Consider the following 16,342-nt stretch of genomic DNA (forward strand, 5'->3'; position numbering starts at 1 on the left):
CCAAGGATTAGAGCACAAGGTGCACAGATATTGCAGGACATCTATCAGGGAGTTTACTTCCCTCACGTGATCATGTGTTCACTAGAAATATATTTTAGTGCCTATCCCATTTAGGCCCTGGATTACCTGCATATGCTTACAATAGCCGTTTGACTTAGAAATTCTGATGAACTGAGACATTATTGGTAGAATTTTATTTTATTTTATTTTATTTTTTTGCAGCTGCACTGCACAGCTTATGAGATCTTAGTTCCCCGACCAGGGATGGAACCCCGGCCCTCGGCAGTGAAAGCACCAAGTCCTAACCACTGGACCACCAGGGAATAGACGTTTTCTGTTAAGCTTTTAAAAACCAAGAACACTAAGGTTTTAGGTCTGAAAGCGTTTATCTTAAGCTTTGGTGGTTAAATTTTGGCAGTAGTTGAAAACTAATTCAGGGCCCCCTCAGTTAACAATTACTCGGATCATTTCAGACCCCTCTAAGGAAAAATTAAGAGGAAGGAAGAGACCCAAATATACATGCTGGGAAATAAGGAGAAAATGCTAAGGTGATTCTTTTCAGCTCTACTATTTTAAGATCTCAGATTTTGCTTTACTGACTAATGAAAGGAAAAGTCAAACTGAATAACAGGAAATGACATATTACGAAATAGACATATAAAATTTAATCCCTTTGGTTTAACATACATCTTCAATTGTACAATTAAAAACAAGACAAAATCGATCCCATAAAACAAAATATAAAATATTGTTTATATGACCCGTGTCCCATAATATCTTATCTTAGAAAACCAGCAATTTAGTTCACATACTTCATTGGAATATTTTAATGTAAGAATGTAACTATCAACCCTACTTATACAAATAACCTACCTCCCTGAGCCTAAAGGTACCTGCGATTTTAGTTCCGTTACAAAATTACACTTTTTAGGATTTTTATGTATTTCAACTTGTGTACAAAATGTTCCCCTGCCACAGTAACACAGTCTCATAAATTCATGAATGCCTTCTAGAATTGTTAGCATACTAGACAACCAAAGCTTGAAGGTTCTGGAACATGATAAAACAGAAGTCATTTCTCATAACAGGAAGATCAGGAAGAATTCCATCTTGAGTTGTGTCACCCACTTCACAGTAACCACAGCACGTGTTATGATTACTGTGTTTACTCCCTCTGTCAGGTCCACCTGACTGATACTAGCAGACACAGCAGTCATGAGCTGCAGCAGTGTTTTTTCCTTTACTTCATTTGTTAATCAGTGCTGACATCCACATAATAACATTTGCAAGAGCAAACAGAATCTCTGTCGTCTGAGAAGGTTTTGCTATGCTACTGAATGACTGCTGTGTCTGGGAAAACGCAAAGAAAGCGTCTGAGTGGGTTCCACTAAGCGCAGTATGCTATCTGCTGGGTGTAGGTGATCGAAAATAACTTATCCTCTCGTCTCAAGGAAGTCTTTAAGGTAGCCCTTATCACATCTCTTCACTATATGTACACGGACACCACACGTATATATTATCTATTTATATAAGACAGGTATGTACACATTTACAGACACGGGCCTTCAAGACGTATTGCACTTACATACACGCAGCTTTAGCTTTGACGGACGCACACTGTAACTGTTTAAGTTCTTCATGAGAGAGGCAGTTGATATGTTCAAGACAGTTGCAAAGGAAGACTTCGGAAACTTGCCCTATTGGAGTAAACATTTACTGGGGAATGAGAGGCCGAGGGAGAAAGGGCGCACCTGGTCCTCTTGGGGTGCCGTGCCCATAACCTGAGGCAGCCATAGTTACACCGAGTCTGACGTGCACTAGTGAGCAGGCCCACTAGCACTGAAGAGACAATATTTTTATAAATAACGTAGCAGATACCTTAAGGTTCCCAGGTAATCTAGTAAATCTTGAAACAAAGTTTTCACTTTTAATGCTAAGTATTTATATCAGAAAATTCAAACATCGTGGTATATGCTTTCTCTGTCATCTGAAAAACGCCAATGCAATATAGTCAATGCTGTCGCCAAGCCAAATGCAGCGCCATCTCCAACTGGAAAGGAACCCCTTCCACTGACATCCACCCATGTTTGGAAGGTGGCCGACCGGGGAACCTGCGGCTTGCCAACCCAAAGGCCCACGTGACAGCTTCCCTGAGCTCACTGGGAGTCGTGGGCCGGGGCGCCCTCAGATCTCGGTGAGGGTGAGTTTGTACAACCCCCCGGCCTCTTCGATCTGCAGCTGGAAGGTGTCTTCGTTGGAGTAATGCTTCACGATGTTGTCGTCCATGTTCACCAGGATCCTGCAAGAGGGGAGCCAAGACAGACCCACTCAATCCTGCCCGCTCTGCAGTCAGACCCAGCCTTCACCGTTAGCTCTGCCACTTACTAGCTAGGATGCGGGAGGCAAACTGCTTAAACCTCCCTATGCCTCAATTTCCTCATCTACGAAACGGGTATAACAGTAGTGCCCACCTTATAAGATTATTGTAGGGATTAAACGAGGGACTGAAGTAAAACACTTAACATGCAGGGCATGTGATAAAGAAAACACACTAGCTTAGTTACTGTTATTATTTCAGCATGTAGTAATCATTCAATAAACAGCATTTATTATAATGAACAAAATAAGTCTACAGAGGAGCACTTCATTGGTCCAGCTTTCGAAAGCACATCAGTAAGATTAACCTACATGATCTGAAGCCAGAGCTCCCTGACAAATTATCTTCCCTTTAATTTAATTACCCTTAAAGTTTAGCTGAACTACTATCAAGTCCAACCATTCCCACTAGGCCCATCTAGAAAATTCCATTTGCTTTAGAATTAAGCCAAAAAATTCTTATTCTATACCCTGCTTACCCATGCCAAACAGCACAGACGCTTAAGTAAGACAGTACTAAAAATAGTAACTTCTGGACAAAGAAGCAATATTCTGCGATTTAAAACATGATCCAGGGCAGGAGGATGGAGTGGGAAGGGCAAAGGGTTTGCAGTCGGTCAAAACAGAGCTTGAGTCACGGCCTCGGCACTAACTCACCACCTGCTCTTGGACAAGCCTCTCAGGCTCTCTGGGCCTCGGCTGCCTCGTCTAAAAACTATGAGTAGCAGCATCTGTCTTAGGGTAACATGAGAATTAAATAACACACGAAGGGCCCAGTCCAGTGCCTGACTCACGACAGGGCTCAGTAAACGGGGTAGCGACTGTTGTCGTCCTCAGTAAATTCCATCACGTGTTCTGGAATTTGCAGCCACTGCACTGCAGCCAAGCATGGGAAGAACAAAGACTCTACTTGAAAAAAACCCACAAAAATGTCCTGGAAAAGTAAATCAACTTTATGGGATGATTTAGTTAAGAAAAAATACATGCTTGCATTGATGCTTCTCTAGCTGGTTCTTGACTGGGCACAAATGCACGTGGATGACATGCACGTTACATAATAGCAACACTGCTGAGAGGTATGAAGAATGCCAGTCACTGCTCACCCTTTTTTACACTTCTTGAATATTTTCCCAATCTTGTCTTGGGGAACATCATATTTGTCTGAGATCTGAAAGAGCAAAAGAAAAATAATCACAAAATGCTGTTTTCATGGCTTGAAAAAACAAACAATATATATATTAATATAGTGGTACAGACACTCGACTTTCCATCTCTCACAGATGCACATGCAAAGACACAGATGAGAGCCCATCTGTATGCTGGGGAGGGGTGTTACCTGCCTTTGGAGAAAGCTGGAATCGGGTGTTTGTTATTTCTCGCGAGATTACAGATGTCGTAAGTCTATCATATGGCCATAGTTTTTTTAAATTAATACCTCACAGAGCAGTTTTACGTTTCTAGAGAAACTGAGCGGAAAGTACAGAGCTGCTCACTGCCCCCCACACCAGTGTGCTGCACTTGTTATGTGTGATTGAGCCGACACTGTGGTGACTCAATCGCCACTAGGAACTGAAGTCCATCATCCACTCGGGTTCCCTCTCGGAGCTGTACGTCCACGGGTTTTGACACGCGTACAATGACACACATCCATCTTGTCACAGGTACTTTAATCAGCACATAAAGGCCTCGCTTTGGAGTCAGACACACCTAAACGGGATCAGTTGTGACTCAACTTTCCATTGGCAGGTGACCTTTCTAACCCTCAGCCTCCTCTTACGTCACCTCACCCACCCCAGCACTGCTGTGGGATTAAAACGTGTCCAGCACAAAGCAGGAGTTAATTTCAGGTACAGAATTATGAGAAGGAAAGAAACTATTTCACATCCCACAGCCCAGAAGGAACACCAAGGCCCTGATCACAGCAAGGCCTGCACCTCTGCCGGGGCTGCCCAGAGCCTCTCCAGAGGGCAGCGAGCCTCCGGCCAAGGTGTGGCCCCTCCTCCCTTCATGACAATGGGTGGTCCACACAGTGTGATGAAATCAGTATGGTACAAACTTTGGAGGTTTTCCTCTCAGGGCACAGGCTCTATCTGTACAGGGAGGGGATGGATTACCACAGGACAAACAGCTGATTCAGTCTAGATCAAACGCTTTATCTGCACTGCTGTCCAGACCACTCCCACGCTGGGGTCACTGCCCACCCAGCCTCAATCTGAAGAGCACAGCTCCAGGGGGCCCTGAAAACGGGGCCTCAGGAGACCAACCTTCAGATCACTTTCAATCTAACACAAATATACATTTCAAACCAAATCCAAGCTCCCATCATACAAACAAGTTCATTTCTTTTCTGTATCACTGGATAGTAATTCTTTGTATATTTATGTAATCCCCGCCCAGGAGATGGAAGACTGTAATGAATTCCTCATGAGTTGCGAACAAGTTATATTCGGCATAGTGAGTCTTTTTTTTCACATTCTCCTCTCCCCATAATCAAGAGTTTGCATGATTCTTAAGAAGGGCTGTCAGAAGACAAGGGAAGCCAAAGGGACCCAGGAGAAATCACAGGAAGCAGAGGGCTACGGGTGGCGCTGGCTGTGGTGCCGGGGCAGGAACGGCCGAAGAGCCGCTGTGAAGGCCGAGCTCCCTGAGGGGCTGAGCGATAGCGCCCCCAGCCTCTGTCCCGCTGCCCTGCTTTAGTTTTCTCCATCGCATTTATCAGTACCTGGCAAATTACACAGTAATGTCTTTGTTTACGTTATTGTCTCTATCGTCCTAACTAGAACCTAAGCTCCATTTGGCACTGTGTCACGTACCCTTCTAACTCCAGGGCCCAGAACGGTGCCTGGCACAAAGCAGGCCCTTAACAATTGTTTCTTAAATGAATCCAACACACCGCAGTAGTCAGGGGTTGCGGGGGGGGCCGGGAGAAACCCATCTCCAGCCCAGTTATGGGCGTGCTTTGAGCTCAAAGATCCCGATGATTTACAGGGGGCCGAGGTTGATAAATATCAACACACGGTGCTGATTCCTTGAGTTTCACCCTGGGGCAAAGCCAAAACGGGGAATCAGCATGGCGCCCTTCTCACATCTCTCTCTGATGTCTTAGGGGCAGGATGGGGTCAGTTTGCTTGTGGGCCCTTTGCTGAGGTCCTGCAGGAGGGGCTGTGGTCGTCTCTGGTCACACGTCTGCATTTTCATGAATAGGCTCTGAGTAAGATCTTGACACAAGTTCGGTCACGCCCCAGATCAGGAGTTTCAAAGGCAGACCGAGGCGCCACTGTTTTATGCGTGAAGTTTTTAAGATTTTATTTGTTAGAATTAACTTTTGTTGGCTTCTCAGTAGTTTAAGTGGCAATCTCCCTTTAACCAAGTCTATGAAAATTAAACTATTCCATAGGTCATCGCAAATTCACTCAATTCAGAGGATTAGACTTTGCTGAGTGATTACTAGCTACCAACCAGTGCGCTGGGTGCAGCGGTCTGAGGTGGGGACAGCCCTGCAGCCGCTGAGGAGCTTGGGACGTGGGGTAAAACGTGGCACGTGCTGCAGCCACAGACAGGGCGCTGGGACGCAGGAAAGGCTTCAGTACCACACACAAATCCGGATGGTCCGGTAAGACTTGTTCCAATCCAATTCTATGTAAGTTTGTTTTTACTTTTTAAAGAGAACCACAAAGTTCCTCTTACTTACAGCTTCCATCAGGCCTTTCAAAGACGGAGTCTTGAGCATCAGGGCATCAAAGACTTCTTCCGACTCCTTTCGCACATAGAGCAGCACTGACCCCCAATCGGGAATAAGGAGGGAAAAAGAAAAGTGAACTTCATTGACAGGAGCAAAATAAGAAAAAAGACTGTGGGTATTGGTTAAAATAAAAGGAGACGTCCACATTAAGGACAGCAAGCATGAACCGATATAAAATCTGTCTTAAGGAACACAGCTTTCAGCTCCTTTTAACTCTGCTGGAAGTCCCAGCTCAAGCCAGGAGCTGGTCTGATGGAGGAACACTCAAAGAAGTCAGCACCGATGAGATCTGTTTGAGCAATGTATGCTTTTGACAAATTCAGAGCTCACTTCCCACTGAAGACTCCTACTAGGAAACGTAAACCAACGCACCTCTCTTTGGTTCTTCTACTCGGCTCAGCTTAGCAGGAGGAGGGATCACAAAATCGTCTTCCGAGCCATAAGGCCCCCTTTTCAAGTTAGACCTGCAGGTGATCCGAAGTATGCAATTAGTGACTTCACCTTAAATCACTAGCAGAAACAAAAGAAGTTTGGGGGTGTATCGCTGAATCTTAGATTTAAAATGACTTCGTTCTCTATCTGGTCCAGCTTCCTTATTTTGTGGATGAAAACCTGAGGCCCAAGGGAAGATGCCAAGTGAACCAGGCTCGCGCTACTGAATGGCAGAGCTGGGACTACACTCAGGCACCTGCCAGACACCCTGGCTGCTCTTACACAGCTCAAGCTGCAGGTGCGGGAACGCAGTTTCTTTCCAGGAAAACACTTATGAAGGAGGTGGGATCTGAGACGTACATGAAGGTGGTAACAGAGGAGAGGGCATGTCAAAAAAGGGAGGAAGTGTGAGCGGGAAAATGCAAAGCCAGGCTGGCTGAAACAGAATGTTCCAGAAGAAGATAAATCTGATCTGGAAAATCTTGATCATTCAGCTCTGAGGAATTCTAGACTTTATGTTGCAGTTATCAGGGAACCTGAAAGTTCTGTGAGACAAGAATGCTGTAATCAGTGTGTGGTAGAGATCGGAGGGGACTCCAGGACCTACAAGCAGAAGAACCAGTTGGAGGACTTTGGAGACAATCGCAGCATAAAATTCCAAAGGGTTAAAATACAGCAGTGTCAGCAGAAATAAAAAGGGGAAATGTTTACAGTACGTTTGGGGAAAGAAGCGAAAAGATCACAGTGATTGGCTGTCAAAGTCACAAGTTATGCGGTGTTCAATGTTGTGAGGTTCAGAGTAGGTGAGCAAGAAAATAGTAAAAAAAAAAACTGAAAATGAAATAAGTGCTTGCAGAATTCTGAGCAGAATCATCACTTCAAGAATAGAGGCTGGGCCTTAAAGTACTCTGTCTCAGCTTCCAGCATGTAACAGGCCTCCAACGAAAGCACCTGCAGGATTTATGTCTGAGAACACAATGAGTTAAAGAGGCAGAGAGAAGGCCTGTGGCCAATTCGGGTGGGCACGGGCAGCCAGGATGGCCCAAAGAGGGGGGCTGGACCCTCAACATGGTAGAGTGCTGAGCGGGAGGGCTGCTGGCGTGGGCCGAGGTGGGTGCCCCCAGGTGTGGGGAGCAGCGACACCTCAAGAGCAACAAGCACACCCAGGGGCCTCCTCTGGGTTTCTAAAGCCCAGTCTCCACAAGGAATCAGGGTTTCTTGGAGAAGAGGCTGATTTGAGGGCCGGAGAAGGGAAAACGCAAGTGCCTGGAACACACTCTGCCTGAAAGTGAGGAAGTGCTCGAGCAGTGAAGACAGGAGGGTCATGTCAAAGGGATCCAGGAGCAAAAGCTTGAGGGGCCCCGTAGCTCCGGGACAACGTGAGCAGAGTAAATGACGCTGATGGATCCGAACTTACTGAATAAAACGAGAAATCGCGAGTCCATGCTGATATAAACATGTAAATGAAGAAATGCAAGGTGGGGCAAGGAATGAGATATTTACAAAGCTACAAAGCACCTCCCCTCAAAACACTTACTACAAAAGGAGAAGAGCAACCCCACAGTGAGAAGCCTGGTAGACACCGCCTGATTCGAGCGATCAGAGCGAACGTCACCCGCCGCGGGGTGCACTGAAAGTGTGTGCCCCCGACAGGACACACTGAGAGCAGGGCCTTGTCTGTGACGTTCCCGCCAAGACGCATCATCTACCCCAACCAAGAGGAAACAAAGGACAGACCCAGGCAGAGGGATGTCCTACAAAACACGGGTCTGTAACCTTCAGAAGTATTAGCTCAGGAAAGTCAAGGGGAGATTGAGGCCGTTCCAGATTGAAGGAGATTAAGGAGACAGGACAACTAAATACATTGTGGGAGTCTGAACTGGACGTTTTCTTGCCATAAAGGATATCACTGGAACAACTGGCGAAGCCTGGGTGGGAACACGGACTGGCAGGTACTAAGGTCTCAATGTCAGTATCCTGCCTTCTTCACGCAGGAGAACATCCTCATTTGTGGAAACATCCACCAAAGTATTGAGGGATGATGGATGGGTCACTGGGTCCGCAACTTACTCTCAAATGGCTCAGGAAAAAAATGAGTTCTTTGTATTATAATTATTCTATACGTTTGAGATTGTTTCAAAATAAAAAGAATTTGCTAAAACAAAACATAAATCTTACCCTTCACCCTCCAATTCTTCTGAGGCAATGGGAAGGACCTAAGACCAAAAAAAAAAAAAGATTGCTTTTCAAGAATATGCTAAAATACTTTAGACCTTAAATGAATTATTCCCAAAATGAAAATAATTTTGAATGTGACCAATCTCATACAAAATCCTCTAGCCTTATTTTTCAATGCCCAGATTCTTGAGGATGTCTTAAACTCCTCTAACTCAGGGGTTGGCAAACTACAGCCCACGAGACAAGCCTGGCCCTGTGCCTGCTTATTATTGGCACACGGCCACACCCATTCACGGCGCAGCGTTTATGGTGCTTCTGACCCCACAATGGCACAGGTGAGTGGTCACAACAGAGACCGTCTGACCCCCAAAAGCCTACAATGTTTATTATTTGACCCTTTACAGCACAAGACTGCTGACCCCTGCTCACCCCAAAGCTTCTCATTAGAAACTGAAGACATTGGCAGTGACTTTCCTGAAGAATTCTGAAAACTCATGTCTGTAGGAATCTGTGTACAAAGCCCATGGCGGACGTCTTTGGGGTATTTCTCTGAGCTCAGCTTGGCGGGCACGCTCCACTCCACCCAGGTCCTACCTCCACTGAGTTTCTGCTCCAAGCAAAGCTGACTGCGTATTTGTTAAATTTCACATTAGTCGCCAAAACACAGCCAAACATGTGCCAGTGATGATCCCCTAACTTAAACCATAGAGAGAGCCCTCAGATGTGCTTTATCCCATTAAGGGTCCCACCGCAGGCATTCCTCTGGCTTTTCCCTCCTGTCCACACCCATGTAAGTTAAATTCACAGGACCACAGACTCAAACTCCAAATTCTGTTACTACTCCAGTATCCTTTAAGTGAGCTAAGATACAAATAGATAAGTTCACACAGAATTAACTTGCCGGGTCTTGTACTGTGGTCCCACCAACAATGCTTACACACACTCGACTGCACGGACATCATGTTGCCCAAACCCAACACTCCAGAGAGCTGACGCCTAACACTGGCCAGACCTCGTGAAGTTTTGGCTTCTGTTTGCCATGAATAATGCCAAAGACTTTCTTTCTGTGGAGTTTCACTTCCTTGCAGCCACCCTGGGATCCTGGTTACCTACGTGAGCGCCCCGCTGAAGGTTGGCGAAGTGCACGTCAGGAATGAAGAGGACAGGCTGGGTGTCGAGATCAATGAAGGGCTTGAAAACCGTGATATCCATTCGTTTGTGAGAGGGAAGCAGCGGTACTTTGACATCAGAAACTTAAAAAAAAAAAATGAGGACACCACAGTCAACAGCTTACATATGCAGACTGGATGCAGGCCACAGAGCATTTTCCTCACTGTTTAAGAAACTTAAATTGTAGAGGAATATCAAATACAGGTCATGCTGCCTGAACTGAGAAAAATCACAGCTTATGTGAAGGAATAGGTCGTTCGTATTTGCACTAAAATCAATTGCACATCTTATCAAAATCAGGAGAGAAAAAGCCATCTTTAAGCAGACACAGACACACACACAACCAGAAGATCCAGAACAGAGGCAAAGCATGTTTAGTTTCTGCCTGAAAGGCTAAAACTTATGACTGTATAAACATAATTTGGAAGTAATTTCACGCTAGCTCTCCTCATTAGATAATTTGTTCTGACAGCAACATACTCCTGAATTCAGAACACGAACCTGAACTTCAGACCTTCATCTTCAGAACCGAACCTCAGGGAGGCTGAGAGTCAGCATGACTATCTAACTCTTATTAACTGAATTACAGACTCCATCATCCCCCACCCTGCGGTGCTTGGTGACGAGCTTTCCTAGCCAGTTAGCTGCTCTCTGAAGTGACGTCGTGAGGCTGCAGCGTGATGCCAGCGAGACAGCCCTGACTGTTGCACTCAGGCCACGTCTGCTGGGCGCCAGCCATGAAGAGAACAGGTGCGGCCGCCCGCATACTGTGGATGAAGCGCTGCCCACAAAGAGCAGCTTGCTTTTTTTTTTTCCTTTTAGTTGAGAGCTACAGGATTTTGTGAACGTGAATGCTGGTCACATTAAAAAAGAAAAAGCGAAAAAGCTTTCCCAGTGCCATGTCCAAACAGAAGCCCTACAGATTCTGCAAATGTCAGAATACTCAACATAAGAACACCACACTCATTTGGAATGAAGACAACCTGAATTCCAAAGGGTGTTATTCTTAAAAAGCTAGACAAGCTCCAATTTCATCATGAGCTATTCGGGCGGACTGTGTGCTATTTTTCAGGACTGGAGCCAGCAACCTGAACCAGAACTGACAGCCAAAATCGTCTGAACTCTGGAGAAACTCAGGAATCCTTCCTGCAGTTCCCCAGAAAATGACTTAGTTCAGCCCTCATCTGTCCTTGTACCTGGTTAAAGGAAGCAAAGCTACCACCTCACAGCAGTAAAAAATATCCACCACTCTATCTTCTGCTTGAAACCTTCAAGTCACTGTTCTGAATGGAAAAGGTCTAAAATGCTTGGTGAAAACACTTCTACTTACAGGCATTCAACTGGGAGCTGGGGTCAGTACACTTGCCTTTTCTTTTGCTTTGTTTTCGTTCTTCATCCCTGATTTTCCGTTCAGCTCCCTAGGTCAAGAGAAGACAAGACATGGTTCTGTTTATCTGATCCTCTTGAAAACAGTTAACTCTTATCCTGACCTATGGGGGGAAAATATCTCCTCTTTGGAAATGAGCTGCATCGCTTATTATACTCATGAAGCTTATCACAGTAGTTTCCTCTAAAAAGCCCATTCTTAAAACTATTTTTAACTATATGAAATCACAGGAAAACACTTATTTAAAAAACAAATAAATAGAGCAAAATTCCCCTCAACAATTGACGTGGCCAGGTTAAATGGAAAGTTAAGAAAATCCATGAATGTACCACACACTGGCTTCAGAGACACAAGTGACTTTTCTTGTTGTCTATTAATAAGAAAATGAAAGAAAAAACACAAGTTAACCCTGCTTTGAGTGTACTTTCCTGTATGGGCAATGTGGTCACTGAAAACTGTGATTCTGTCCAAGGACTTGGCATCTACTAAGTGACAGATAGGACCAACTGTGACTCACAAAAGCAAACGTTTAACTAGAAATCTGCAGTCACCTAAAAGAGAAAAAGTATGCTCCCAGGCCTACAAAGAGGACATGTGTACACAGTGTGCTCCAACCACACAGAGAACGGCACTGCCACACAGCTGAACTCACAAGCCTGTTAGTAACAAGCACGACCTGAAAGTAAGCAAGCAAGTGCAATAAAAACAAAACTATTCGTTAGTCATTTTGCTTGACCTACTGGCATTTTTTCTGGATGACGTAGATTTCTTTACAAAGTTATTCAGGTATGAACTTACTTGACTTAAGGTGACTTACCTTTCTGTAAATAAATTCCCTAATAGCAAAGAGAGGCAGTAAAAATCATCCCACTGATTTTGGCACGATTGTACAACAAAACCACATTTTAAAATACGGAATACAAAACCCCCTTCTGCCTTTTAGAGGGTGTTGCTCCACTAATGCACCAGTAAACATACAACCTGCTTATCAACACTGCTACGTGATACTGACACAAACATCCCCTCCCTGACGGAGGAGAACAGGCAGAGATCGCCAGTCTCCTCAAGTTACCGACTGGAGTTGGTCGGTATCTCTCAGGTCCTTCTAACAGTCTAACAATAACTTCATGTAGATGGTTAAGTTATATTCCCTAAAAGGAAGTTTTACAAAATAGGACACTTGGGCTTCCCTGGTGGCGCAGTGGTTGAGAATCTGCCTGCCAATGCAGGGGACACGGGTTCGAGCCCTGGTCTGGGAAGATCCCACATGCCACGGAGCAACTAGGCCCGTGAGCCACAACTACTGAGCCTGCGCGTCTGGAGCCTGTGCTCTGCAACAAGAGACACTGCGATAGTGAGAGGCCCGCGCACCGCGATGAAGAGTGGCCCCCGCTTGCCGCAACTGGAGAAAGCCCTCGCACAGAAATGAAGACCCAACACAGCCAAAAATAAATAAATAATAAATAAATAAATTTAAAAAAAAATAGGACACTTTCCTCCTTATTTATCAGCTACATCTACAAAGAATGAGAAGCGGCTTTTGCTTCCACTCAAGATTTACCCTCTGCTCAGAAACAACTGACAGAATGACCAAGTGCATGAAACAAGGATTCTGAAGGCCCCAGCCACCAGGCAATGAGGAAGAGCAATTCCATAGAAACGGGAAACCAGCGAGGCGAGACCCCCAGGTGCTGAGCACCCTCCAGAGTTTCCAGGCTGCGGCCCAGGGAGGGATGTCCGGGGGTCTCCACGAGCCGGATTCCTCGGAATGAGAAGGCAGAGGCGAAGCAGAGAGATCAAGGCGGCAGGCAAAGTGGCAAAGAGGAAAGTTGGGAGAGGAAGAACCCTGGATGTCTTCAGAGGGGCCCACACACTCAGCAGAGCGCCGAGAGTGCACAGTGTGAGGAAGCCACCTGCAGTCGGGGAGCAGAAAACATCTAGAGAAAAGACTAGAGGCCAGGGCCAGAAGCAGCACCTGCTCCCAGTGATCAGACTGGAAAAACGGATAATTCACGGGCACTGGGTAGAAGAGTCAGGAAGAGCTCGCCTCAGCCGTGGGGAAGAACGGCCTGACACTGAGCACTGCTCCAGACCCGCCCAGCAGACAGGAAACGGGAGACCTGGGGAGACCAGCCTGTTTCCAAGGAACTTCACTAGATCTCAGGACAAGATGCAAGAAGATTCACAGGATGACAGAAACATCCAGCCCCCAACAAGGTAAAACTCACACGTCTGGTGTCCAGTGAGATGCCAGGCATGCAGGGAGGCAGGAGACCAAGAGTGAGGAGGATGATCAAACCACTGAAACAACCCAGAACTGACACGGAAATTAGACATGAACACGGTTACCGGAGCCTCAGTCCACGTGTTCAAAAGCCAGTGGACGGCTTCCTGGTGGCACAGTGGTTAAGAATCCGCCTGCCGGTGCAGGGGACACAGGTACGAGCCCTGGCCCGGGAAGATCCCACATGCCGCGGAGCAACTAAGCCCGTGCGCCACAACTACTGAGCCTGTGCTCCAGAGCCCGTGAGCCACAACTACTGAGCCCGCCTGCTGCAACTACTGAAGCCCACGTGCCTAGAGCCCGTGTTCCACAACAAGAGAAGCCACCGCAATGAGAAGCCTGCACACCGCCAACAAAGAGTAGCCCCCGCTCGCCACAACTAGAGAAAGCCCGTGCGCAGCAACAAAGACCCAACGCAGCCAAAAATAAATAAACAAACAAACAAACAAATAAATAAACAAATAAAAGAAACAGCAGATGTCAGAACATTTTTTAAACGGATAAAACTTTAATTTCTCCCTAGATTTTTAAAAAAAGAACATGGACATCGCAATAGTTTGTCTTTTGGCTAAAAAGAAGAATGTGGTATGAAGGAAAGAGATGTGACTTAGGGTCAGAAATCCCTGCTCTACAGCAGATGCGACCTGTCATTTGTAAAATGCAGCACATATTAAAGCACTGTGGTGGGTAGACTAACGCCCCTCAAAGCTGTCCACGTCTGAACCCTAGAACCTGTGACTCTGTCAGCTTACACAGCAGAGGAGAAGGAGGCTGCTCCCCAGCTGACTTTACGACAGGAAGAGTATCCTGGGGCACCTGCGTGAGCCCAATCTAATCACAAGGGTCTACGGCAGCAGGAGAGCCAGAGGAGCACGTGTGAGGACGGCTCTGAAGGTGGAAGGGGCCATGAGCCAAGGAATGTGGGCTGCCTCTGGAAAGCAGAAAAGCAAGGAAACAGGTTCTCCCCTAGGGACTCCAGAAAGGAATCAGTCTTCCAACACCTTGATTTTAGCCCAGTACGGCTTGGGTCAGACTTCTGACCTACAGAACTGTAAGATGATGGATGTGTGTAGTTTTGAGTCACTAAGTTTGTGGTAATTTGTTCACAGCAGCAGAGAACTAATACACCTAGCACATTATCAGGCACGTGGCCAGTACTCGGTAAACATCGCTGAGCCTGGGTGTTTGAGGGAGTCCTCTGGGCCTGGAGGGCCTCAGGCTCATCCACGTAGGGCCGCATGCTTGCTCTGTGCACCCAGAACACAGGCCAGGACACCAGACCCCTGATGGCAAATACACTGCCAGTTTCCTAGTACTTTCTAAAAATCTTAATAACAGAGAGGCTTTAACAGGATGAAAAGAGGAGACTGGCAAAAAAAATACAGTCCGATATTTCTGAGTGGGAAAAGTCAGAGTCTTCTTCAATCTTAGTTCAGCGGACGGCTCCGCCCCGTTCTTGAGGATACCACTGTCTCCAGACCCCAAACCAGCGTGGGCCTATAGCTTCTCTCTGGATTTAATCCAGCTGAGCCCCTCGCTCTGCACCTGGCAAAAGTGCACATCTCTTCTCCAGAAAAAAAGCAGTCATACCAGAGAGAAGAAATGACACTGACATCATTTGGGCCTGTGCTCTCTCTTCCTGCCTACCTGCTGCTGTCAAGAAGAATCGGAATCTCATTTTCTCCTGCCTTAGTGAGCTGGCTGACAACTTGCCAAACAGCCTGGAGGGAGGTGAGCCAGTGAAAACACACGCGCAGAGTCCTCAGACCCAGAGCTCAGGAAGAGCTCCAACACCGCAGCCGCGGCCTGCAGGTCCCCGTAAGCTGAGGGGCCACCAAGGATTGGGTGCAGCTGGCATGAGTCCCTGTGTGCCACCCTATCAGACACGCCCGACAAAATGTGCTCATCGACGCTTCCAGTTTTTCAGTCAAAAGGAGATTATTTTTCTCCCCTATATAATGCGATTTTGCATGGCTAAAACATGAATTGCTTATTTAAAATAAGGTATTTTATATTATCAGCAATACATTCTTATTGAACTTAAACAGCTCCTGGTCTTTTCCTGTGAGGAAGGGTGCCCCTTGCACGCTGTATTCTAAGTGTCCCTGCTGAGTCGGCAGCCTTACCTTGTCACAGAAGACTTTTATCTGGCAGTACGCCCGATGCACAGGCTTGTTGCTGCGGTTGTTATAGCTATAGGTGTCGATCTGAATGTTCAGAGGCAACCCCTTCACACCTTTCTGAGAAGAGAAATCTGTGCTTAAGCAGTTCACGGAGATGAAAACCTGCAACGCGAAGAAAAGGTTCTGTAAGCACCAGGCACTGACGGTCGACCTTCGCACAGCTTGTAAAAATAGTAACGTCACCGAACCTACCCAAATATGCTCTAAATGAGAGCGCAGCTCCTTGTTTAAAAGATTTTTTAAAGAGGTAACAAAGGGTTTATTTTAAAACCACCTTTGGTCATAAGAATGCAGACCTTAAAGGGAAAAAACAGACAGCAGCTCTGACCCCCTGTCAATTCTCCCCCCAGAACACTTATTTAGTATCCTACGGTGGGGCTGAGGCTGGTTGTCTTTCTTGATGTCATTTTTGAATGTTCCAAATGGTATACATTCTCTCTGCAGCTGTTTTAGAGCTTGCAACTAACTCTTTGGGGATCCGTCTGTCTTTATGTCTACACCACCTCCTAGGATGACCTGTAACATCTATGTCCCAATATTCTGGAATTTAGGAAACTGTTCGTTAGAGAGACCCAGGTGAACCTTGTACA

The 16,342-nt window shown here is 46.2% G+C and overlaps 1 protein-coding gene across 2 annotated transcripts in view; it reads right to left on the reverse strand.

Annotated features, from left to right (window-relative positions):
• Positions 1-286: 286 nt before the first annotated feature.
• GRHL1 (grainyhead like transcription factor 1) overlaps positions 287-16,342 on the reverse strand; it is a 46,413-nt gene continuing 30,357 nt past the window's right edge. The window contains exons 9-16 of one of the 2 annotated variants that reach the window (XM_057558607.1): positions 15,696-15,854; positions 11,265-11,316; positions 9,842-9,981; positions 8,729-8,766; positions 6,491-6,582; positions 6,068-6,153; positions 3,480-3,544; positions 287-2,299 (exon numbers count right to left, since the gene is read on the reverse strand). In XM_057558607.1, coding sequence (XP_057414590.1) covers positions 2,185-2,299; positions 3,480-3,544; positions 6,068-6,153; positions 6,491-6,582; positions 8,729-8,766; positions 9,842-9,981; positions 11,265-11,316; positions 15,696-15,854 — 747 coding nt within the window. In that variant the 3' untranslated portion in view covers positions 287-2,184. Of the gene's footprint in view, positions 2,300-3,479; positions 3,545-6,067; positions 6,154-6,490; positions 6,583-8,728; positions 8,767-9,841; positions 9,982-11,228; positions 11,317-15,695; positions 15,855-16,342 lie in introns of both variants that reach the window. The other variant, XM_057558606.1, reaches the window with a different exon arrangement.

Source organism: Balaenoptera acutorostrata, chromosome 12 (assembly GCF_949987535.1).
Source record: "Balaenoptera acutorostrata chromosome 12, mBalAcu1.1, whole genome shotgun sequence".
Classification (NCBI taxonomy): Eukaryota; Metazoa; Chordata; class Mammalia; order Artiodactyla; family Balaenopteridae; genus Balaenoptera; species Balaenoptera acutorostrata.